The 24149-nt window shown below is 49.3% G+C and overlaps 1 protein-coding gene across 2 annotated transcripts; it reads left to right on the top strand.

Moving 5' to 3' along the window:
- Positions 1–2195: 2195 nt before the first annotated feature.
- Positions 2196–23684, top strand: TMED10 (transmembrane p24 trafficking protein 10). 2 transcript variants are annotated; one of them, XM_048852253.2, is made up of 5 exons: positions 2337–2592; positions 7820–7940; positions 13552–13625; positions 20915–21041; positions 21435–23684. In XM_048852253.2, the coding sequence occupies exons 1-5, from the start codon at positions 2380–2382 to the stop codon at positions 21554–21556; spliced, it is 657 nt and encodes a 218-aa protein (XP_048708210.1). In that variant the 5' UTR covers positions 2337–2379; the 3' UTR covers positions 21557–23684. The 2 variants fall into 2 exon arrangements, with proteins under 2 accessions (XP_074985883.1, XP_048708210.1); XM_075129782.1 differs by lacking the exon at positions 7820–7940 and having other exon boundaries at positions 2196–2592.
- Positions 23685–24149: the final 465 nt, after the last annotated feature.

The raw sequence follows: 24149 nt of genomic DNA, 5'->3' as shown, positions 1-24149 counted from the left end.
GTCAACAGATGAATTCTTCCGTCAGCCTAGCTACTGCCTCTCGGTGAGGTGAATTTACTACAATGATGAAAGAACCCCTCCCATCGGTGTAGTGTCTACACCGGTGGTGGGCAAACTTTTGGGCCTGAGGGCCACATCTGGGTACAGAAATTGTAAGGCGGGCAATGAATGCTCATGAAATTGGGGGGTGGGTGCGGGAGGGGGCGTGGGCTCTGGGGTGGGGCTGGGGATGAGGGTTTGGGGTGCAGGAGGGTGCTCCGGGCTGGGACCAAGGAGTTTGGAGGGAAGGAGGGGGGATCAGGGCTGGGGCAGGGAGTTCGGGCATGGGAGGGGGTCAGGGATGCAGCCTCTGGGTGGTGCTTAGCTCAAGCAGCTCCCAGAAACAGCAGCATGTCCCTCCTCAGGCTCCTACGCAGAGATGCAGCCAGGCAGCTCTGCACGCTGCCCCATCCGCAGGCGCTGCCCCTGCAGCTCCCATTGGCCGTGGTTCCTGGCCAATAGGAGCTGCGGGGGTGGCGCCTGTGGCGGGGGCAGTGTGTGGAGCCCCTTGGCTGCCCCTATATGTAGGAGCTGGAGGTGGGGCATGCCGCTGCTTCTGGGAGCCACTCAGAGCGGGGCAAGTCCCCGACCCCACTCCCCGGCTGGAGCGGGGAAAGCCCCAGATCCTGCTCCACAGCTGGAGCTTGAGATTCAAATGTCTGAAGGGCCGGATGTGGTCCCCGGCCTGTAGTTTGCCCATCCCTGGTCTACACTGAAGTGCTACAGGTGATCTAAATGTACATACAGCCTGAGACACAGGAGGTAATTGTCCTGCTCTACTTGGCATTGGTGCAGTGCTTAATTTGTGTCAGGGCTTGCCAGGTCTGAGCACTGGCACCTCTGAGCTTGGCAGTTCATAGCCCCGGTACCTCTGGGCTTGCTGCATCAGTTATGAGTGTAAAAAAATTGCTTGAGCCCTGGCACCTCTCTCATTAAAATTAAGCACTGTGTTGGTGAGGCCTCAGCTGGAGTACTGTCCAGTTCTGGGTGCCACACGTTAGGAAAGATACGGACAAATTGTTGAGAGTCCATAGGACAGAAACCTAAAAGATAAATTTGAGAGTAACGGCCGTGTTAGTCTGTATTCGCAAAAAGAAAAGGAGTACTTGTGGCACCTTAGAGACTAACCAATTTATTTGAGCATAAGCTTTCGTGAGCTACAGCTCACTTCATCGGATGCATACTGTGGAAAGTATAGAAGATGTTTTTATACACACAAAGCATGAAAAAATGGGTGTTTACCTCTACAAAAGGTTTTCTCTCCCCCCACCCCACTCTCCTGCTGGTAATTGTAAGGAGAGTGATCACTTTAGATAAGCTATTACCAGCAGGAGAGTGGGGTGGGGGGAGAGAAAACCTTTTGTAGAGGTAAACACCCATTTTTTCATGCTTTGTGTGTATAAATTCATCTTCTATACTTTCCACAGTATGCATCCGATGAAGTGAGCTGTAGCTCACGAAAGCTTATGCTCAAATAAATTGGTTAGTCTCTAAGGTGCCACAAGTACTCCTTTTCTTTTTTCTAAAAGATAAAAGGTTTAAAAAACCTGACCTATGAGGAAAGGTTAAAAAAACTAGGGATGTTTAGTCTTAAGAAAAGATGACAAGGGGGAAGACCTGATAGTCTTCAAATATGTTAAGGACTGTTATAAAGAGGGCTGTGATCAACTGGGTTCTCAACAGCCATGATACATGGGAGAAGTAATGAGCTTCATCTGCAGCAAGGAAAATTTAGATTAAATATTAGGAAAAACTTTCTAACTACAAGGGCAGTTTAAAAGCTCTGAAACAGGTTTCCAAGGGAGGTTGCTGAACCCCCATCACTGGAGGTTTTTAAGAACAGGTTGCCCAGACACCTGTCAGGGATGGTCTAGATTTGATTTGGTCCTGCCACAGTGCATGGGCGGTACTTGCTGAGCGCTCCAGGGCTCTTCCAGCCCCACATTTCTCTCTTTCTCCCCTAGGCGCAGTCAGTTGTTGTTTGGGGGCTCATTGCTCTCTTTTAGCACCTGGTCAACTTCAACTTTTAACATTACCACACAGCTAATGCCGCCCTCCACCACAAAGTCTCCAGTCCCGTCCTCCCCAGAGGCTCTCCCTAATGCCCTGCTTCCTTCCCCCTGCTTTCTCCCATACCTGCCCCTGCTCTCCTCCGCCAAGCCCTCAGCCTTATGGCTTTGTCCTCCCGCCGGCTCCCCCTGAACCATTATCCCCTCACCCCTCCATTCCCCCTATGCCATGGTGGCCCCGGCCCCCTCCCCCTCACGCAGGCGGGCCGGCGGAGGGTCACATGGTGCGCGGGGGCGGGGAGCGCGGCCTGTGGGACCCGGATCCGCCGCCATGCCGCTACCTGTTCCCGGCTGCCCTCGGCTCGTCCCGGCCCTGGCCCTGGCCCTACTCCTGCTGGGCCCGGCGCGGCCCATCTCCTTCCAGCTGCCGGGCAAGGCCCGCAAGTGCCTGCGCGAGGAGATCCACCGCGACACGCTGGTCACCGGCGAGTACGAAATCGGGGCCCCGCCGGGGGCGGCCAGCGGCCCGTCCGCCAATCTCAAGGTGCGGGGGGCGGCCGGGGCCCAGTCGGACCGAGGGCGGGGGGCGAGGTCCTCGGTCCCCATGGGTAGAGTCCCGGAGGGGGAGCGGTTCCCCGGTTCAGGCCGGGCCTGCTCGGGTCGGGGAGCGGCGTGACTCGGCCCTGAGCTGGGCTCTGCGGGACCCACGGAAGGAAGTGCTCCCCACCCCCACCCCCACCCCATTGCCACGGCCACAGGGCCCACTGCGGTTCAGTCTGTGCACATGGCACGCTGGAGGGATGGGTCACAGCCATAGGGCCACATCGGGGTTCACTCTGTGCTCATGTCATGTGGGGGGGGTGGGTCACAGCCATAGGGCCACGTTGGGGTCCACTCTGTGCACATGGCACGCCGGGGGGTAGGTCACAGCCATAGGGCCACGTTGGGGTTCACTCTGTGCACATGGCACGCCGGGGGGTGGGTCACAGCCATAGGGCCACGTTGGGGTTCACTCTGTGCACATGGCACGCCGGGGGGTAGGTCACAGCCATAGGGCCGCGTTGGGGTCCGCTCTGTGCACATGGCACGCCGGGGGGTAGGTCACAGCCATAGGGCCGCGTTGGGGTCCGCTCTGTGCACATGGCACGCCGGGGGGTAGGTCACAGCCATAGGGCCACGTTGGGGTCCACTCTGTGCACATGGCACGCCGGGGGGTAGGTCACAGCCATAGGGCCACGTTGGGGTTCACTCTGTGCACATGGCACGCTGGGGGGTGGGTCACAGCTTTAGGGCCACGTTGGGGTTCACTCTGTGCACATGGCACGCCGGGGGGTGGGTCACAGCCATAGGGCCACGTTGGGGTTCACTCTGTGCACATGGCACACTGGGGGATGGGCCACATCCATAGAGCCACATTGGGGTCCACTCTGTGCTCATTGCATGCTTAGGGGGAGGGGTCACAGCCATAGAGCCCCCAGTCTGCCATGTGCTCTCCAATGTGAAGTCCAATGTGGATGTGTCACAGCCATAGAGCCACGTCGAGATTCACTCTGTGCACATGGCATGCTGGGGGGATGGGTGACAGCCATAGAGCCACATTGGGGTTCACTCTGTGCATGTGGCACGCTGGGGGATGGGTGACAGCCATAGGGGCATATCGAGGTTCACTCTGTGCATATGGCACACTGGGAGGATTGGTCACAGCCACAAGGCCACGTCCAGCTTGATCTGCGTGCACCGGGAGGAGAGTGACAGCAGAAGTGATGCTGGGGTTCGCTCTTCACATTGCACAGTAGGACTACAGATTGGGACAGGGTTACAGTAACAGGGCCACACCAGGGTTCGCTCTCTACATGTGACACAGTGTGGCAGGATTGAGGAGATGGTCATGGAGATAGCATTATGTGGAGACTCTATTCCTTTCTTGCTGTTGCCGGGTCTGTTAGTGGCAGGTTTACTGAGGGGAGGGTGGCAGTTTGGTCCACTGGTGCTTAGAGGGCATTTTATGCAAGGAAGAAAGCACAGAAGTGGGAGCACAAGAAGGACATGAGAGGACGTGAAAGGGTTGTTGGAGCTGAGGTTAAGGTCAAGCAGTGTGTGCATGAATAATACACCATCCATGTGACAAACTGCCATTCTAATGCAGTTTTGACAGCCTTGCTTGCATCCCACCCAATAACATGTCCTCTCTGGTGGCCACTTCTAACTTCACTATCACCGCCCACCCACACGAGCAGTGGTGTCACCTTTTGAATCAGTTTGCCAGAGACACGCTTCTTCTTTCTTCTTAAATGTGGAATTTTCCCCCCTAATTGTCCCTGCCTGAGGTCCAGAAGGCTTGAGAATTTGTGATAATCTTAAATCTAATATCTTATGAATCCTCAGGGCCAGAATAAGAAGTATTATCCTACTGGAAAGGGAAGATTCCCAGCTTCACAGTGAGAGAGACAACATCTGCCTCGAACCCAGGACGGTCCCAGGATATCAGCCCTTATGCTACTTTTATGTCTAGAAAGGCTCTTTTAGATATTTTTTAAATTTATTAAATGTTAGGCTATGTCTACATTTAAACTGCTACAAACTTCAGCACTTCAGTGTAGATCCTCACTACAGTGGTGGGAGGTTCTCAAGTCGCTTTAATTAATCCACCTCCCCAGGAGGCGGTAGTAAGGTCCACACTTTTCACACTCCTGAGTGACGAAGCTGGATCAACCTAACTTTTTAGTGTAGATCTGGCCTAAGCTCGCTCGCTCTCTCTGCCTCAGCTCTGTACATTCATTGCATTCTGGATTCATTGTAAGAAGGATGGATACACAGTGGTTTAAGAACTCAAATATTTCTGCAGTTGTTTTTCTGATAACACATGGCACATATAAAGCTCATGGTGGTGTGGTGGATTATAGAGCCCTGTACAAGCAGAGTTTGTGCTTTGCAGTCTTTTCAGAACTGTGCTCTCCCCTCTGTTCTCACTCAGTGATCCAGTGTCTCCTGGTTCTTTGCTTGCCCATCCTTTGTACATCTGATTCCACTTCCTCTTCTGAGACTTCTGTCTGCCACAGAAAGCCAGGTCCCTGATGCAGGATTACTCTTGTGCCAGGGTTGCAGTCTGGCTTTGCTACTTTATGGGGTACTGAGGTTAGTATCACTGGCAGAGGGAAATGTGATTTAGTTTATTAGAATGTTAAGCAAGCTTGAGTTGAAAGTCATCCCCACCTCCTTGCAGCACTTCAGCCATTTCTTGCCCCCTTCCCTTGTCATGCAGGGGTGCTGTGGCCAACACTTGTGTTCTCAGGATGTTAGGTTTGGGCTCCTTTTCTATTGGGTGTGTTTGTGCAGTGGGGGTAGGGGGGTTTGTTTAGGACAGGATGTCTCCAGGTGGCACCTTCCCCACAGCCCGGAAGGTCAGGTTGTCAGAGCAGGCTCCCAGCACTAGGTCACCAGGGTATAGGAGGTTGGTAGGTACTGTGTGTTGTATTGAAGATGGTTCCTGTCACTGAGCTGGGCCCTGTGTGTTTGTGAAATCCCAACACTAACAGAAGTACCCTCTGTTCCTGAGGGATCTGCACAATGTGCCAGCTGGCTGCAGAGTGGATGCTCTTGGGTGGATGACGTCCGGCTTGGGCCTGGTCACATGGGGCTATCTCATTGTTTAAGCCGGCAGCGTGGGGAATTGATGGGCTGTTTGTCAAGACAGAGAACAATGCTTTGTCTGTAGGGGATGGCATTACTGTAAATAACGTTTGAACATTAAGAAGAATTCCTTTCAGGTTAGCCTGTCCTTCCACAAGAGTGTTGGCTGGGCTATAAGCTGCTTCCCCCCCCCACGCCCAGCTTGATGGGTAATGTGTCTGATTGAGTCTGAATAACGGGCATCCAATACTGATGGAAGCAGACAGCAGAGCTGCCACTGTCTGAAATGCTACTTCTGGGGACTCTACTTCTTCTTAGCGTATGCGCAACGTGCCTCAGGTGGCACATGATCAGGATTCATCACTGAATTTGGTCCGCTGGTCGGATCATTAGGTTCCCTGGCCCTGGCTTGGGACTGATGCAGGGAGTGCAATTTGGACGCTTATCTATCCCCCATCCCCGGCATTCTGCTGCTAGTGTTAGAGACAAGGCAAAAACGGATCAGGCCTGCATACCGCACAACCGTTTTTGTGGAAAGATAGCACTCAGAGCTTCCCCCAGAGCACAGCAGTGAGAATCCCAGTCAACTTTAAAAGGCAGTACTCCAAATACAAGATACCCTTTAAAGTAGGTCCTTTTCTTTGTTTCCTTCATGGGACTCCAATGTGCAAACTCAATACAGTATCATCCTGAGTAATTTGAATATGGTTAATCATAGTTGCTCTGTGAATGATATGCAGGGTAGGCTAACCAAGAAGCTGATCGAGTGTACCTTGTAGTCTCTCTGCTGCTTGGATTAAGATGAAGCTCTGCATAGGAACTGCAGTACCAAAGCAGTGAGTCGCTTAGTCCAGCCTCCTGTCTCTGACACTGAAAAGTACCACATAGTTCCAAGGAAGGTGCAAGAAAAACCCCATAATAGACAATTATGGAATCACCTGCCCACAGAGGAAGTTTCCTCCGAACCTCCTGCCAGCTATGGCTTATAGTCTTTAGCATGAGAGTTTATGTCCCTTATTATTTTTAACTTGTCTAATGAACCTGGTTGTTCTCATTATCCATATAAATATCTCAACCTTTTTTGAATCCTACTAAGTTCTTGGCCTCAATTATATCCTCTGGCAGGAAGTTAATTAGGTGTTGTGTTAATAGAAAAAGTATTTCCTTTCCATTGTAAATATGTTGCCTTTCCATTTCACTGACTGTTTTGTTGTCTCTGTTGTGTTTTCTTATCTCCTCTGTAAGTAGTCCTGAAGGTCTCAATGTTTTCATTTGGAATACTTTCTAGGCCTCTAATCATCTCAGCACCCCTTTATTTCTGCTATGTCTTTTGAGATGGGAGAATCATAAGGGCATACCATTGATTTATACAGTGGCATTAAAACCTTCACTATATCAGTTGGCATATTTGTTTGCTGGGTTTTTTTAACACTGCTGCACACTGAGAAGAGGTTTTAATTAAGCTATACACGGTGATGTCTTTCCTGAGTGGCACCTGCCATGGTGCTGTCAATTAATGTAATTTTGGTAGAACAGTCTCTAGATTTGATTAATCTAAATAATTTTGTGATATCAGCACAAAATAGCAGTTACTCCTTCTGCATATATAGTCTGTCTGATCTGCAGTCCTGCCTCTGAGCTGTGCTGTGAGGTGTCACTTCTACAAACCTTGGCACCCAAACATTGCCCAGCTCAGGGCATATTGGCATTTGGAGCTAATGCTGCACATATGCCCTTTCTGCAATTCTGCTGCTGGAGAGTCTGTTCTGTTTGTCCCTCGATACCTCTCGCTGTAGGAAGCAGAGTATCTCTGTGTTTTGTGGAGCGTTGCTTTGGGAATTTACAATCCTAAGGAGAAGCTAAGGAGGTAATGAACAAGGATTCAGGGAATTAGACAACTTAAATTAGTCTGTGTCCAGGATGTTTTAACTAAAAATCCAGTGACATCAGATCCTAGAAGCCTGCTGTTTTTGCCAGCGTGGGGGAGAAGAGGAATTGAAATGGGGCAGGTGGAAGCAAAATGCAGCAAATCCTAAAGAGGACCCAGAAGAGCCTGTTAAGTTTGTCCATGTGTCATTGAGGGACTGTGCTCCTGCCTGTGACTGTTCTTGAGCCACTCTTGCTGTCTGTCTCTCCTACAGATAACTGACTCAGCTGGACACATCCTCTACTCCAAGGAGGATGCCACGAAAGGCAAGTTTGCCTTCACCACTGAAGACTATGATATGTTCGAGGCTTGCTTCGAGAGCAAGCTCCCTGTGGGTGAGTGCAGAAAGCTGCTCCCAGCCCTCCCTCTTCCTTGCTCTTGGTGCAATATGTTGGGGTGAGGGGTCAGGATGAAGCAATTTCAATGTCCAGTTTGCAAAGCACTTTGGGATTCTTCATTCTTCATGCTGAGAGGAATGGGATCCTCTGAGGTGAAGAGTTTCGTGTTACTGGTGCAGAACAGCTGTCGCTTGCATTAGGGGGTGAAAAGATCCTTGCAGCTCACCTGCATGATCACTATGGGATCCTTCAGGTCTGGGCACAAGAGGAATGGGGTCACCGACAGGGAATTGTGATGGTGACTGTAGGAGCAGGTGGGCATCCCAGAAGTGCTGTTCCCATGCTGCCTCTCCTCGCATCCCAATTCTGGCAGCATAGAGTAGGCTGATACCCTTTTGTCCTCCCTATTTGTCCACTTCTTCCTCCTCCTCTTTGGTGGTAGAGTGTGGTCTCTTTCTTGGGTGCACCATGTTGCAGCAGCCCTGTGCTGGGCTTGAAGCCCTTTCCCAGTGGGGTTGCAGCACCCTGCGATAGTTGCCTCTGGTTGCATAGGGTGTCTCTTCCTTTGAGTGATACTTTGACATAGGGAAGAGGAAGTGAGCCGGACGTCAGTCCTTGTCGTTGTGCTGCAGGGACAGTTGCCTAACGAGCACTGGGGCTGCCATTTCCTGTGGGTGACGCATTTGCTACTCTCTCTGCTGAGTAGCTGCGATCAAGTTAAGAACAAACACCCTGAAATCCGCAGGCATGTGGGTTCCATCCCCCGTCTGGGGAGGGCTGGGCTGATCCCTGCTGTAGCCTTACTTTGACTTGGCGTGCTCACCTCTTCTCACAGTCACTGCAATGGTTCCTCTTTTGTGATCCCATTCCTCTTATGCCTTATCCTACAGGATTCCAGAGCGCTTTGCGGACTGGCCATAGAGATTGCTTCACTCCCACCCCCAACCTAAATGGAGGCACTTTGGTGTGGGATGGCGGAGCTATTCTGCTCCGGATTTAGGACTAGCTGAAATGGCAGACAATAACCTGGCTTGGGATTTGGTCAGGCTGTAGATTGTAATACTCTGATTCTTGTGCAATGCTGAAGATCCTGTGCCACGTTGCATAAGAATCAGGGTGTTATAACCAACATCCTGACCAAATCTAGTTGGCAGCCGGTATCAAGTGGAGTGCCCCAAGGGTCGGTCCTGGGCCGGTTTTGTTCAATATCTTCATAAATGATCTGGAGGATGGTGTGGATTGCACTCTCAGCAAATTTGCGGATGATACTAAACTGGGAGGAGTGGTAGATACGCTGGAGGGGAGGGATAGGATACAGAAGGACCTAGACAAATTGGAGGATTGGGCCAAAAGAAATCTGATGAGGTTCAATAAGGATAAGTGCAGGGTCCTGCACTTAGGACGGAAGAACCCAATGCACAGCTACAGACTAGGGACCGAATGGCTAGGCAGCAGTTCTGCGGAAAAGGACCTAGGGGTGACAGTGGACGAGAAGCTGGATATGAGCCAGCAGTGTGCCCTTGTTGCCAAGAAGGCCAATGGCATTTTGGGATGTATAAGTAGGGGCATAGCGAGCAGATCGAGGGACGTGATCGTTCCCCTCTATTCGACATTGGTGAGGCCTCATCTGGAGTACTGTGTCCAGTTTTGGGCCCCACACTTCAAGAAGGATGTGGATAAATTGGAGAGAGTCCAGCGAAGGGCAACAAAAATGATTAGGGGTCTGGAACACATGAGTTATGAGGAGAGGCTGAGGGAGCTGGGATTGTTTAGCCTGCAGAAGAGAAGAATGAGGGGGGATTTGATAGCTGTTTTCAACTACCTGAAAGGGGGTTCCAAAGAGGATGGCTCTAGACTGTTCTCAATGGTATCAGATGACAGAACGAGGAGTAATGGTCTCAAGCTGCAGTGGGGGAGGTTTAGATTGGATATTAGGAAAAACTTTTTCACTATGAGGGTGGTGAAACACTGGAATGCGTTACCTAGGGAGGTGGTAGAATCTCCTTCCTTAGAGGTTTTTAAGGTCAGGCTTGACAAAGCCCTGGCTGGGATGATTTAACTGGGAATTGGTCCTGCTTTGAGCAGGGGGTTGGACTAGATGACCTTCTGGGGTCCCTTCCAACCCTTATATTCTATGATTCTATGATTCTATGAAATTAGGGCTTTGATTTTATTTCTCATTCAAAAGATGGCTCCTCCAGGAGCACAGTCCTGCCTAGGGGTATTGGGGGCAATACTGACTCAACTGGGAGACTGCCCCCAATGAGTCACCCACACCATTGGCTTTTCCTGAGAAGTCTCCCAGCGGAATCACATATCCATTCTTCGCTTTCATAATCACAGTCTGGGGTGGCATGGCTTCTTGCTCATGCAGCAGCTAGCAAGGGTTCCTAGCATGGTCCCAGCCCCTCACAGCTCTTCTTCGATGGTCTTAAATACCTGCTTCCAGACTCCCTTATGTCACTGTGGGTTTCTTTTAGAGATTTCCGTAGTGATGGGTGCAGAGTATAGCCAGATGCAGCCTCCACTCAGAAACTTATCAGTGAGTGAGGTGACTCCAGAGTTGGGTGGCCAGGAGCCACTCAACTGAGCTTGTTTTCCTGGAGTCCTCTCTGGGGGGCTTGTACTTGAGGGTGCCTGGCTCTGCATGAGAATTGGAAATTCCTGTTCTCTGTGCCCCCAGAATCTGGTGCCTGAGACCTTACAAACAGTGCATGTTGCAAGTTGGGCAACCACCTGCGTCTTCCCCACGCCTGGGTACAAGGGAGTGTTAAAACTAGTTGGCTGCACTGTGGTGACTGGTGGAGGGGGGGGCGTCTGATCCAGGGCTTTGGGGGTTGAGTCTCTTGGAGAGGAAGGTCCTGGCTCCTCTGGAATGTTAGCTCTGGGGAAATTTAATTTTGCTGAGCTAATTTAGTTGGATAATTCGCCTGGCAGCCCTGTTAAGGGGTTTCCTACTGGACCCCTTTGGCGTCTGTGAGCAGAGCAGCCCCAGCTGGGCCTGTAGCCAGGGAGGAACTCATCACTAGCAGAGCTCTGGCTTCCCTGGGAGGGCAAGCTGGGCAGCAGGAACTGTTGGTGGAGAAAACGCAGAGCCGTTGGGCCAGGTGGGTTCTGAACAACTAGGATTTCTCAACCCCCAGCTACAGGAATGGGGAAGAGGAAGTGAAAGGTGGCTGATCAGTTCCTTGTACAGGGCCCCAGGATCTGGAACAGGGCAGCTTGCCAGACATGGGGATCTCTCCTAGCATCCCTCTGAGTGTGGGTGGTGTACATCAGGCTGTTTCCCTCCTCCTTTATCCATTTGCCCTGGTCTGACAATTGCTGCGTTACAAGGCTCAGGTCAGAATTGCTGTTAAGGCCAGTGTGGAGAACTGGCCACATTCTCCATCCCCGGCAATGGAATAGCAGGAGCTGGATTCTCGGGGGGACTGCAGCATCACTTTACCGCCAAAGCCTGGGGCAGCACCTTCCCTCTCTGCCTGGCACCCTGCCTTAGGAGCACAGAGACCCTGTCTGTCTGGAGCAGCCTGTTCTCTTCCTACCTTCCTTTTGGGGAGAACAGACCTTTAACAGTTTCGTCTGAGGACACAGGTTAACTTGCATGTTTCCCCTCTGAGCTGGCACATTAGTAGTCGTGTGGACCCCAGTGAAGTTGCCCCAGGCCCACCTACTCTCTCCCCACTTGGGGGTAGCTCCAGCAGCTCTTCTGAAGTGGCCCGTGAAAGGCCCCATCTTCACAAAGGGCTTTGCAGGAGCTGGGCAGAGTGAATCAGGACTCCCAGTCGCTAAAACCCCAGGATCACTGATTTTTCTTCACGTCTTGACACCACCAATTCCTCAGCTACAAGAGGGAGCAGGGAGTTTATTGAAGATCATTGGGACCCAAAGGAAACCACCTGGTGCCCCAGGCCCAGCAGCCTCCCAGGGGATCACCATCTGGAAGCCCCTGAAAATATTAACCGCTCACAAAGTGCCTGCTCTCCACCCCAGTGCAGTCACTAGCTCTCACTCTCTTCCTGCTACTTGGGTGGCTCTCCCCTTATCTCATGCTTCAAGTTTTGTTGTCCTGTCCACCAGGCTTCTTGTTCTCCTCACCTCAGCCTGAGGGTCCCAAAACCCCACCCAAACTTCTGTAATTTACATAATATGTAAAAAATCCCCCGCTGATCTGTGTGCGTTGAAGGCCCTTGTGTGACTGTTGGCTGTAGCTGCCCACCCTCCCTCTCAGCCTCCTAATTTGTCTGCATGACATAAACAAAACGTGTGGCAAATTGCTGAAATGTGAAACCACCAGGGTTTGCTGCGTATCATGGTGTCACTGGCAGATTGTAATGGTTTTTAATTCTGTTTTAAGGATTTTTCCTCTCTCTGTGAATTATATTGACCAGTTTTTTAAACAACAACTAGACAAAAAAAATTCCATCCTGTGCAACCATAAGGACCTTCCTCCCTCCCCAAGTCTGAATCCCGGGCCTTCAGATCCACAGCAGAGACGTCTCTTGCTTGAGCTAAAGGAATACCTTATACTCAGTGTGGAACAGCCTCTAGAAGAGGGTGCAAGACACACACGTTGCCAGTGGGTTATACAACTTTTTGGTAGACAGCAGTAGAATGTTGGAGAGTAGGAATCTTGGATTTTGTTCTCGGCTTTCGGAGGGAAGTGTTATCTAATGGTTAGAGAAGTGGTTGGTTAGAGACAGGATAGCCAAACACATCGCTTTGACACATTCATTCTGAAAGCTTGTGTAGCTGAGGGGAATAAAACTTGTGCCTGTTATATTAGAAATCAGGGATATTTTCCCAGCTCTGCTTGAAGTGACCTTGTGTAACTCTGCATTTAACTTATTTGTAAATTGAGGGAATGATATGTGAGTATCTCCTAGGGAACCCTTGACTGTGCTTCATGATAAGGATTCTGAAGTGCACAATCAGTAGAGGTGAGATTAGAACTGGTAGTGTCCAGGCACTTTCATTTAGGCTACAGGGTATTTGGACAGGGAGGGTCTCTCATCTGCGAACACTTCCTAGTTGGGTGATGTGGTGGAACAGGTAGCTTGATGTGGCTGAAATATGAGATGCTCTGGAAAATCCTATATACTTGTGATCTTTTTCCCCTGTCCTCTCCCAGATGTGGTAGTTGGCTGTAGCCCCTGTTGGCTTTAGGCTCCCCTAGCTTATTTTTTGGCTGTCCCCCTTCATATTTGCAACGCCCTGCACCCTGGGGTGGCTGTTGTCTGTAGCTCTTGCTCTACTCGTGTGTGTCTCTAGCCCGTCTGCTGAGTGGAGGTGGCTGTGTCTCCTCTGCCTTGGGAAGCCCAATTCAAAGTCTGGGCACATTTTAACAGTTTTGGTTCCTGGCAGCGGCTTGTGTCCTGCGCGCTTAGTGCTCTTAGCTACAGCTTGTTCTCATTGTCTCTGGGAGCCCTGCCATCAGCCCGGGTTCATTCAGAAGGTCCTGTGATTTTAAGCAGGACTGTGCTGCCTCTGCAGCTGGCTGGAGATTCCCCGGGGGAGGAGTGTTGTTAATCTCTCTCCAATGAGGGGGTTGGTTAGTTCCTGGCAGCCTGAGAGCTGCACACAATGAATCCTTTCAATGCGCTTCCAGGAACGGGGCGGATGCTGGACCAGCTCGTGATCCTGGACATGAAGCATGGAGTGGAAGCAAAGAACTATGAGGAGGTATGTCCCTTGTCTACTGCCGGTACCTCCGAGCTCCTTCCTAGCAATCACATGATGCTGTGTTTGGATCTGGGGCTTGCGATAGGAAACTGCTTTCCCAGCTGTGATGACAGCCTATCTGCAGCTGGGAGCTTCCATTAGCGTCTCATGCGGTAGAGATCTAAAAAAACCCTGCTGCTCTAATTCTGGGTGGGCTAAGGCCCAAGAGGTAAGTTTCTCAGCCAGCCAGCATGACTTGGTTTTTGGGTTTAGGTACTGGACTCAATAACAGGCTGACACCAGTAGTTTCCACTGCCCCAACAGCAGAGGGCAATGCAAGGAAAAGGCAAATCCTCCTAAATGTGAAGCTTTATAATTTCCATTCATAGCCATGAGAGGTGCTGATCCGCAGCCTCCCCGGAGGGGGCAGCTGCCTTTCCAGGGACAATTGCAGTGTTTCTCACAGTCAGAAGAGCTTCCAATACAAGTCTGCAGGTTGGCTTGAAGTGCTGAGGCATGCTGAGCAGTACGCGGGGAGGAGGATTGTGCCTTGCTGTTCGTGCCGCAGGTGGGGCCCCTGTTGTTTGGCCTGGACATGGGATACCAATTACCTGGGACAGTCACTAGCTGGTTTGGGGAGGGAGAGGGAAGTGAAGTATGGTAGCTCTCTTGTAAACTGTTACCCAGGTTTTTTCTAAGCTTGTATTTTCTGGCTTTTGACCCCTGCAGGGCTGGTGCTTGGGAAGATCAGTCGTAAACTGGGGAAAGCTCTTGTATGTGTTCAGTGAGAATAATAACTGAAAGCCACATGAAAGGATATACCTGGGAAGCAGGAATGGTTCAGGGAGTAGAGTGGGCAGCAAATTAGGCAGGAGTTTGCAGTGTTAGATGGCAGCAAAAAGGGTTCGTGCCGTTCTGAGGTAGGTAGGTAAAGACCTCACTTCCTGGAGCAGGGAGGGGACAGGCCCTCTCTGTGCTTTGGGCTGACTGCACTTGGGACACTACAGCCAGTTCTGGGCTTCTACCATCTGGATATTAACAAATTATACTGAGCTCAGAGACCAGCAAAATGGGGATTGGTGCTAAATGTGTTTAGGTGGGAATATAACAGGACTATAATGGTGTGTATTTGAAAGATTAAGTATTATTTCCATTTTACAGATGAAGAGTGGAGGCGCAGAGAGGGGAAGGGACTTTCCAAAGGTCATTTAGGAAGCCTGTAGCTGAGCTAAGAAAAGAATTTTGATCTCCAAAGTCTCAGCCCAGTACCTCAAGCACAAGACCATTGTTTTCCCTGCTAGGAATTGAGTTAGGCCGTGAACCTGATGCGCACAGCTGGGCCGAGGCCGCACCCACAGAGAAAGCCAAGGGAGTTGTTCTCCAAGAAGCTTTTTGTCAAGTTACCCTGCAGGCTCCCCTTCTCCCACAAGCAGAAGTCACTGCCCCTCCTTTCTATCCACGCTGAGGTGGACAGTGCTCATTCGTTTTATCTACCTACACATCAGGTTCTGCTCCCAGAGATTAGGCATCGAGAAATAGACTCAGGCTAAGAGTCTGCCCCAGTGTTTCCACCCCATGGTGTATGCCAGGCAGAGTGTGGGTGGGCAGGCATTCCTAATCATCCCTACTGGCAAAGCTTAGCATTAGGGCGAGAGGGAGCCGTGCAACTGTGTGGTGTTTACTCAGTGTACAGAATCCTCGTGCCACTCTGTGTCCCTTACTTGTTTTAGGAGACTAATCAAAGGAAAAGAGACAAGGAGAGGTGCTAGCAGCTGGAGTGGCAGAGGAGAAGGCTCTTGCTCAGTCCCACACAGTGAGGCTGAAAGAGAACATGAGGCAGCATTCCCATAATATTAGTAGGAGTGTTGTAAGCAAGACATGAGAAAAAATTCTTCCACTCGACTTAGCATTGCTGTGGCCTCAGCTGGAGTATTGGGCGCAGTTCTGTGCACCACACTTCAGGAAAGATGTGGACAAATTGGAGAAGTCCAGAGAAGAGCAACAAAAATTATTAAAGATCTAAAAAACATGACCTAAGAGGAAAGATTGAAAAATAAATGTTTTTGTTTAGTCTGGAGAAGAAAAGACTGAGGGGGAACATAAGTCTTCAAGTACATCAAAGGTTGTTATAAAGAGGAGGGTGAGAAATTGTTCTCCTTATCCACTGAGAACAAGAGAAGAAATAATGAGTTTAAATTGCAGCAAGGGAGATTTAGGTTAGACATTAGGAAAACTCTCTAACTGTAAGGGTAGCTAAACATTGAAACAAATTCCTTAGTGATGCTGTGGAATCCCCATCATTGGTGGCCTTTAAGAATAGGTTCGACAAACACCTATCACAGATGGTCTAGGTAGCACTTAGTCCTGCCATGAGTGCAGGGAACTGGACTAGAAGACCTCTTGAGGTCCCTTCCAGTCCTATGATTCTAATATGTGAAAACAGGGCCTCCAGACATGGGAAACCCCCTGATTCAGCAGCTCCTATGCCCTAAGGACTTTCCTTGGCCTAGAGAAAGGGCCAATGAAGATGCTGGGTGTCCAATACCTACACACATTTTTGGGGCCCCTTCTGCAGAAGAGGTCTGTCCTTTCTTGGTACTGCACATTACCTCCAAGTAGTCACAACACAGAGAGGAAGAGCTTGGTCATAGCTGGCAGAGGAAGGATTGCCCCCTAGTGCACGGTCTATGAATTACATAGAGCTGGATTCAAAGGACTGTGCTATTGCCCCTCATGTTGAAATATGGTGCCAGTCGAGGCCTGCTGCAAAATTCAGCTTTCAGTATCCCTCTAACTGTGAATCAAATTAAATTCTTACCCCAAAGACAAGTGGCTGATTAAGTCTTAGTGGAGAGAGAGAAGGATGGATGGGCAGGGTTGGGGGTGGGGGTCATTCACACAGATGCAAGTTCCTATTATAGATGGGTTGCACCAGTGTAAAAAATGATTGGCACTTGTGTGGCTTACCCCAATTTCAAACTAGGTAAGCTGCACCTGTACAAGTCATTTTCATACTAGTGCAGCACAACTAGGTAGGAGTTTGCACCAGTGTAACTGTGCCACTGCAAAAATCCCACTGTAGACAAGCCCTCAGAACATCCATGCTTGTTAATCATGGAATAGTGGCATCGTGGTGGACAGGTGGGTACCCTGGAAGCCCTGGGTATATTTGTAGGGGATTAACCCCCTTCAGTCCTGCAAGTATGCAAAGGGGTGTTGAGGGCTTGGTCCAGTGAGAAGCTTATGCTTTTCCCAGTAGAGCCTTTCCATTCACCATCCTTCAGTTCTGGATGTGGAGAACATCATCGTAGAGGAAGTCATCTGAGTCTCACTTCCAGACTTGTTTCATCAGGTGCCTGACCAGAGATTTAGTAACTGAGGGTATGTCTACACTGCAGTAAAAAGCCTGTGGCACCCAGTCTCAAAGCCTGGGTCAGTTGTCTCAGGGTTCAGGCTGTGGGGCTAAAAATTGCAGTGGAGAGGTTCATGCTTGGACTAGAGCTGGGGCTCTGAGACCCACCTTCCTTGTGGGGTTTTAGACCCCAGGCTCTAACCCGAGCCTGAAACTCTCCATTGCAATTTTTAGCCCCGCAACCCATGCCAGAGTCACCAGGGCTCTTGACACCTGGTGCTGCGGGATTTTTATTGCAGTGTAAACGTACCCAAAGCTACTGGGAAAGGTTGTGTGCTGCGGGCCCCTGTATGGGAAGGGGGGTTAATTGAGGTGGCGGCATGGTATGCGAAAAGCCCTTTACTGAAATGATCAATTCGCTGCTAATCGGTCTGATTCTAAATATCTTTTTAAATCCACTCTCTCTTGCTGCTACTTTTTTTTAAAAGGCACTGTTTTTGAATCCCCAGCTTTGAGCTCCCCCTGTTGGCTGCACAAAAAGCAGCTTGAGCAGAATACTCTGTGCTGTCTATTTTACTCCTGGGGGAATTCTGCACCTCTGCACAAGCACAGAATGATTGTTCCCTGCAGATTTTACCTTTTTGCCTGCAGAGTATTTGATTCATGCACCGGTCCCAGGCAGCGTGGTACCATCTGGTTTGGGTGTCGGGAGCAGCCGGGGGGAGACACAAAACACCACGTCAGGGGGCTGGGTGGGAGTGCAAGATTCTGTCCCTCTTGCTCATTATCATGGTGTGCCCAGAGCGAGGGAGCAGTAGGGCTGGGGATGCCCCGGCCAGTGACTCCTACCATGTGCTGGGCTCCAGCTGGGCTGGGAGGGGAGAGAAAGGACTTCCTTTTCCCTTGCACAAGCCTTCCTGGGGCCAGGGTTGGGTCAGACCCACCTCCAGACATCCAGACCCCCCCCCCCCCCACACACACACACACACCCCGCCACCCCCCCATCCAGACCCCCCTTGCACCAAGCCCCACCTTTCGTCCAGACTCCCACCCCCATACCCAGACCATCCCCTGCTGAGCCCCTCACACTTGAACCCCCACCCTGCCGAGCCCTCTGCATCCGGACCTCCACCCTACTGAGCCCCAACCAACTACACCCAGACCCCCACCCCACCAAATCCCACTCCCCCAGCACTCAGACCTCCGTGCTGAGCTCCCTGCACCTAGTCCCCCTCTTGCCAAGCCCCATGCTTCCTCCCCCAGACATTCCTTGCTGAGCCCCAACCACCTTCTCTCCCCCCCCCGAGTCCTATTCTCCCTGCACCTGGAACCCCCCCTCAAGCCTCTGTGTATCGAGATCGCACCTGGACCTCCCCACCCCTTGAGCCGGCCACACTCAGATTGCTCCCCACAGAACACACTCACCCACACCTGGCTCCCCCACACTAACCCTTCCACACTTGGATCCTGGCAGGCTGAGCCTGCTTGTCCCACACCTGGATTAGGGGGGCAGGTTGGGTGTGTGTGAGAGAGTGTCCCTCTCGCTTTCTAATGCATGCACGTGGCCCAGAGGGATGGGGCCCTGGGGTGGGGCAGGCCTGGCCCTTGTGCTGTGTAAGGGTTGGGTGCAGCCCCACTGCCAAGTCCATGTCCCGGGGGGGGGCAGGGCGATCCCCCACCTCTGCAGCCAGTGGCGTGCACTCCCTGCTGCCATGCTGGAGCCTCCACGCCCATTGCATTTCTAATCTATTGTCTGCAACAATTTCAATTCTAGTCCAGTGATTGTACAGTGACATGCTGAGTACTACATTAGATATTAGCTATGCCATTCACTAACGCCCCAGTCTGGCAAAGCATTTGTTTCAATGGGGATACTCACTCTGTGCAGTGTTCCTCACACAGTGACTCAATTACTTGCAGAAACAAATAGTATTTATGAGGGAATTCTGTGCCAAAAATCAAAAATTCTGCAAAATTCTGCATATTTTATTTGTCAAAATAACACACTATAATCACGCCATTTTCAATTATTTTGGTAATGTATTTCAAAATACCTGTCAGCAAGTATGTCTGTAACAATACAGAAAACAAAAAAGATTCAGGAACATTTTTTTGACAAATAGATTCCTTACTAGGTATATTAGCACATCTATATGGCTCCACAGAGCAGATGGCAATACTAATAATGGTGAATTCAGAGCAGGAACCTGTGTTACTGCTACACTAAGGTGGAGAATTTAGATGTAGCAATGGCAAGAAATGTAATCTGCTTTCAAGCCAGAGCTGATTGATTTTAATCATTATTTAAATTAGCAGGAAACCTTGATTTAAATAATCAATTTTAATCATGTTTTTCATTTTTTACTTTTTAGTTATTTTCCTAAAGAAAGGTTGATTCTCATTGATTGATAACCATTAAAACATGTTGGTTTTCCAATATAGATTTTACACTAAATTTGGTACTTCTTTTTGCCAACCAGGAAGGATACATTGTATCTATACATGTGTTTAAGCAATTATTATGTAGCTGAACTTCTGTTTATTTGGATTCTTGATTTTTATATTTTTATTGTGTCAGAAAATGAATGATGCATTTCTTATTTCCTAGATGATAATTTTTTATTTCTAGTTTCTGTCTAGCTCTATTTGTATACAAATTCAAATTCAGTGAAAAATGTACACATGGTATTTTATTTATTTATTTAACGAAAATTATTTTAGATGTGCTGAATACATAAGAAAAAAGTTTATCAAAATATGTTTTGCATTTAAATCTAATTAATTTGTTAAACAAAGGAAATATTATCCATAGTTAATGAATTGAGGTAATTTTTTCTGGTCACCGCGTCCTTCAGGATTTTAGAACTAGTAGATCTCATCCTCTCATCCCGATAGATGAAAGAGGGGAAACTAGTTTTTCTGCTCTTTTGACTCCTATTGCTTTCTTAACTTTTAATGAGTTAGTCATTAACTTGAACTAGGTGAATGAACTGAAATGAAGAAAATATTCTCTCTGCACCTGCAGAAGAGGCTACTGCAGTCAAAAGCTGACTCCAGGTGCTTAGCCAGTAACTTCAATAAGTTCAGTGGTTTGATTTTTTTAAAAAAGTTGGCACCAGACATATTATTTATTTAATTTAAATTATTTGAATAGATTATAATAACTTAATTTCAAATTTAATTTTAAATAGGTGTATTTTTAAAAATAAACCTGTATTTACATTTTTAAAAAAATCATATTTAAATTTTAAAAATCTAAAACATTTTATTTAAAAAAAAATAAACAATTTTTTATCCACTCTGTTCCCAGCAGCCCCCATCTACATCGTGTTCCCATATTGTGTGTGCTTATGTTTATGCCTTAGATTTAAGTGCAATGTAGTCAAGTTACCGTGCTTCTGGGTAGGGGAACTTAGAACTTTCTGACTTGTTGTGTTTAAATTTTCAATCCTGAAGTTGTTGCAGTACCAGAGTGGGCTTTGTATTTGAATTTCCTGTGTCTTTTTTTTTTTCTGTACCCTTCCTGTGGCATGTGGGGAGGGCCTGAGTGCAGGCCTTTGGCATGGTGTTACCACACCACCCACACAAGAACATGTAACTTTCAGCCACATGGCAGACTCCACCAGCCCAAGCCCCGGAAACCAATTCTGAATGAAGGAGAACTAGGGAGAGTCAGAAGGGAATGTGTTTAAATACGTGCACACATGCTATGTTCCTGCTGTGAGCAGGAGCAGGTGTCTTGCTAGGAGTGGATGGGGTAGATGGAGTAACAGTGTGCAGAACCTCGCTGTTTTGGGGTTACCTGTGGTTTTCTGGCCTGCAGAGGACACTGTCATAAGGGAGAGATGCCCCAGATCTGGGCCATGTGGGGATGAAGAATGGGCTCGGGCTGATTGCCTCGGCCCACGTAAGAGCTGCTGCTTCTAGCTCAGTGACTCACTGATTCTCCCCTTAACAGATTGCTAAGGTGGAGAAGTTGAAGCCCCTGGAAGTGGAACTGCGGCGCCTGGAGGACCTCTCTGAGTCAATTGTCAATGACTTTGCTTACATGAAGAAACGAGAGGAGGAGATGCGGGACACCAATGGTAAGAGTCCATGTACTCCCGGGGACGACTGCAGCTGTAAGATCTATACACTCACGATGTCTGGGTTAATGGGACAGAATTTGGAGATTAGGCAATTACAGCTGTCACCTTTAAACTTCTGGGAGGGGAACGCTCAACCAGTCCTTTCTAGAAGTCAATTCCTTTCCTCCCACACAATGCTCACGATTCTGCCATGGGAAAATAGCCTCATGTTGGTGCTGCATCTGCTCAGCCCCCAGTTCCCTCCTCCTCACCACCAAATTTCCTGAAATTTCACCATTGAAGCTCTGTAGGAGTGAGGGAAGATGAATTCTGGGAGACCTTCCCCTCAAGAGGATCCTCTATCCTGACTCTGGGCATCTGAGCTTCTCTGTATTGGTTTGTCTGTTTCAGAGTCAACCAACATCCGGGTCCTGTACTTCAGCATCTTCTCCATGTTCTGTCTCATTGGACTGGCCACCTGGCAGGTCTTCTATCTGCGTCGCTTCTTCAAGGCCAAGAAGCTGATTGAGTAAAGGGGCAATTCCCCTTCCCCTCCTCCCAGACCCAGCTGGACACCGCTGGGACCCAGCCATGGCCCTCCAGAGCCATCTTGCACATGATACATGCTGACTGGAGGTTTTCTGCAGGAACTGTCCCCAAAGAGGGGAGGGGAGTATAAGCACTGGAGACTACAAAGGGGCTTCTGACCTCCTGTTGGATGGTGGGGGCGGGGGAGGTTGTGGTGGGATTGGGGACTCCTAAGGCAGTGATGAAATAAAACTTGTTTCTATGACAGCTGCAGTTGGTTTTGCACGCTGTCTTTTCTCCTTTTATATTCGAAGCTTGGTGTCTCCCATCTGTCTGTGACCATCGCGTTACTCTGAGCCACTTGAACTGGCTAAGCTCATTAGGTACCATGCAGCTAGAATTTGGGGAGGGGGGAAACTCCGAACTCTGATGTTCTGGAACCCAGCCCTATGCAAACAGAGCTTGGTGCAAAGTGACAGGTTACAGTGCTAGCAGGGAGCGGGCACTGAATTTTAGCCTCTGTCATAGACCTTGGTGTTTCTCCCTGTGGGAGCTGGAATCTTTGCAATGATGGGTCAATGCATTCAGGCAGATAAGGGATGGGTTTGGAGGAAGGGGAGCTAACAGGCTCAGCAAGATGTTGCTGAGCCTGAAGAGAAGCCTGCCTGACTCAAACAATCTGTTGAGAGTCAGCCCCACCCTGTCCCCATGTGTTTGTGTTGGATTTGCTTCTCTTTCTGAAACGATGCAGCAGTTTCCTGAAAGCGCCTTGGTCACTGAGGGACCTTTGCGTGGAGGCAGAAGGCCTTGCTCAAATACAGATTGCAGTGCAGGCTTGGACCCATCTTTGGAATGGGAGCATGGTAGGTTGGGAACTTTGTGAGGCCCTCTTCTCATCTGACACTGCTAGAGTTAATGCCGAGTGTAGCTGGCTGGACCTTCATTCCCTGTATGTGACATGCCCTGCTTTGTGTTCTGGGGATGTGTGGGACGCTGGCATTCAGAGGAGCCGAGGGAGTGCAGATGAACTGGAGTACAGTACACAATGGGAACATGGATGTGCCCCTTCTGAGGGTCTCTGAGTTGATGAGAGCAAGTGATAATGGCAGAAATGTCTTGGAGACTCCCCTAAACTGGTGAGAACAGCTGTGCTGCATGTAGTGAGAGGCCCTTTGTAGTCTTACTGCGTCCAGCATGGTGTTGGATTAAAGCGGTCAGGCTGGAGAAAACCAGGTAGGTCCGTTTCCTGGACTTACCCCACAGGGGTTTCTGGGCAGAATGGTGAAAATTCTTTCATCTTCTCTGCATTCCCTTTGAGCAAAGAGACCATCAGGGCCTAGCCCCTGGTCATACACCGCTTGTCCTTCCAGCCCAGAGGTCTCTCTGCCATTCAGAAAAAGCAGTGTCTGTGTTTTCTGAAGTTATTTTGTGAAATGTTTTTCTAGTCTGAATTTATCCTTCTGCTATTAAAAAAAAGCCCAGAGGCAGCCAGGAAGGAAGAGGAGAAAATTGGAAGTAAGACCTTCCATTGTCTTCTAAATCCATTAGACATGTCGGAGTTTTGTATCATTTGTCCTGAAATCTTGTATTTTTTTAGGCTTTTTGCTCTTTCCTCACTAGCCCCTCTTCTCCACCGACAAGATCCTGACCTTGTTAGTTCTACCTGCAAGTGCCCAAACTGCTTTTTTAACAGCTCTGTTCAGAACCCAAGGCCCACCTGCTTTATCCCTTAAGCACTGGGAAGCTGTTACAACACCACAGCAGTGATGTCTCAGGAAGGGACTGAGCTAGAAGAGATAGTTATGGGTAGTTTAGCTTCCCACAGTCTGAAGTCTGTAGCAGATCTGCTAAGGCTTAAAAAAGGTGAGAATGAAAAGAATGTTTGGAGGCGCTTCTCCTGTCTCTGCTTTTGCTCACCCGTTCGCTAAGTTGGCACAGTGAGATCTCTTACGTAAATGAGGTTGTGAGGCTAGGATTACACCCGGGTGACTGTTGCTCTGTAGTCACATTGATGTTGCTCAGCCTCTGTCTCTGCTCTTAGCTCTTGTGGTAACTGGGGAACAGAATTGCCTGTAATTACTGGTCTGGGGATTTTGTCATTTTTCTCAAATAAAGTTTCCTCTGGAAAAATAACCCTCCTGAATTGTGTGACTCTTGTCCTCTTCATGCCACATTCTCACTAACTGCTTCTCCTTGCACTCCTGTCTGCTGGCATGCTAACCTGGGAACCCAGGAAGCCTCAGCGCTTCAAGGAGATTTGTAATTTCCTCCCCTTTAACCTCAGTAACTTTGTAAATTAAATTTGTCTAAAGAATGTAAGTGAATTCTGCGCTGCTGAAAGGGATCGGGTTGGTAGGCCTGGAGATTGCGGGCCTTCAGTTTGCAGAACAGGTACAGCACAGGCATCAGCAGGATAAACAGCACTCACGCTGACCTAGAAGGACCACCTCTAACAGGGAGAGTGTCTCTGGTTCATTAAATCCTTGCCCTTTCTACTAACTATGCCATCTGATCATGTGGGGCCCATCTTCTGTGAAGCAACTGGACTGAGACCATCAAATGGTTTCACCAAATAACTCTCAGCTGGTAACTGACATG

The sequence above is a fragment of the Caretta caretta genome, chromosome 6 (genome assembly GCF_965140235.1).
Source record: "Caretta caretta isolate rCarCar2 chromosome 6, rCarCar1.hap1, whole genome shotgun sequence".
Lineage (NCBI taxonomy): Eukaryota > Metazoa > Chordata > Testudines > Cheloniidae > Caretta > Caretta caretta.
The sequence above is the reverse complement of the archived record's forward strand: the minus strand, read 5'-3'. Positions and strand labels throughout refer to the sequence as shown.

Coding starts and splice junctions, on each gene's coding strand:
- TMED10 (XM_075129782.1), top strand. CDS start 2,211: ATGGCTTTGTCCTCCCGCCGGCTCCCCCTGAACCATTATCCCCTCACC. Junction 2,593..13,551: donor GCCCGTCCGCCAATCTCAAG/GTGCGGGGGGCG, acceptor ATGCGCTTCCAG/GAACGGGGCGGATGCTGGAC. Junction 21,042..21,434: donor GGAGATGCGGGACACCAATG/GTAAGAGTCCAT, acceptor TGTCTGTTTCAG/AGTCAACCAACATCCGGGTC.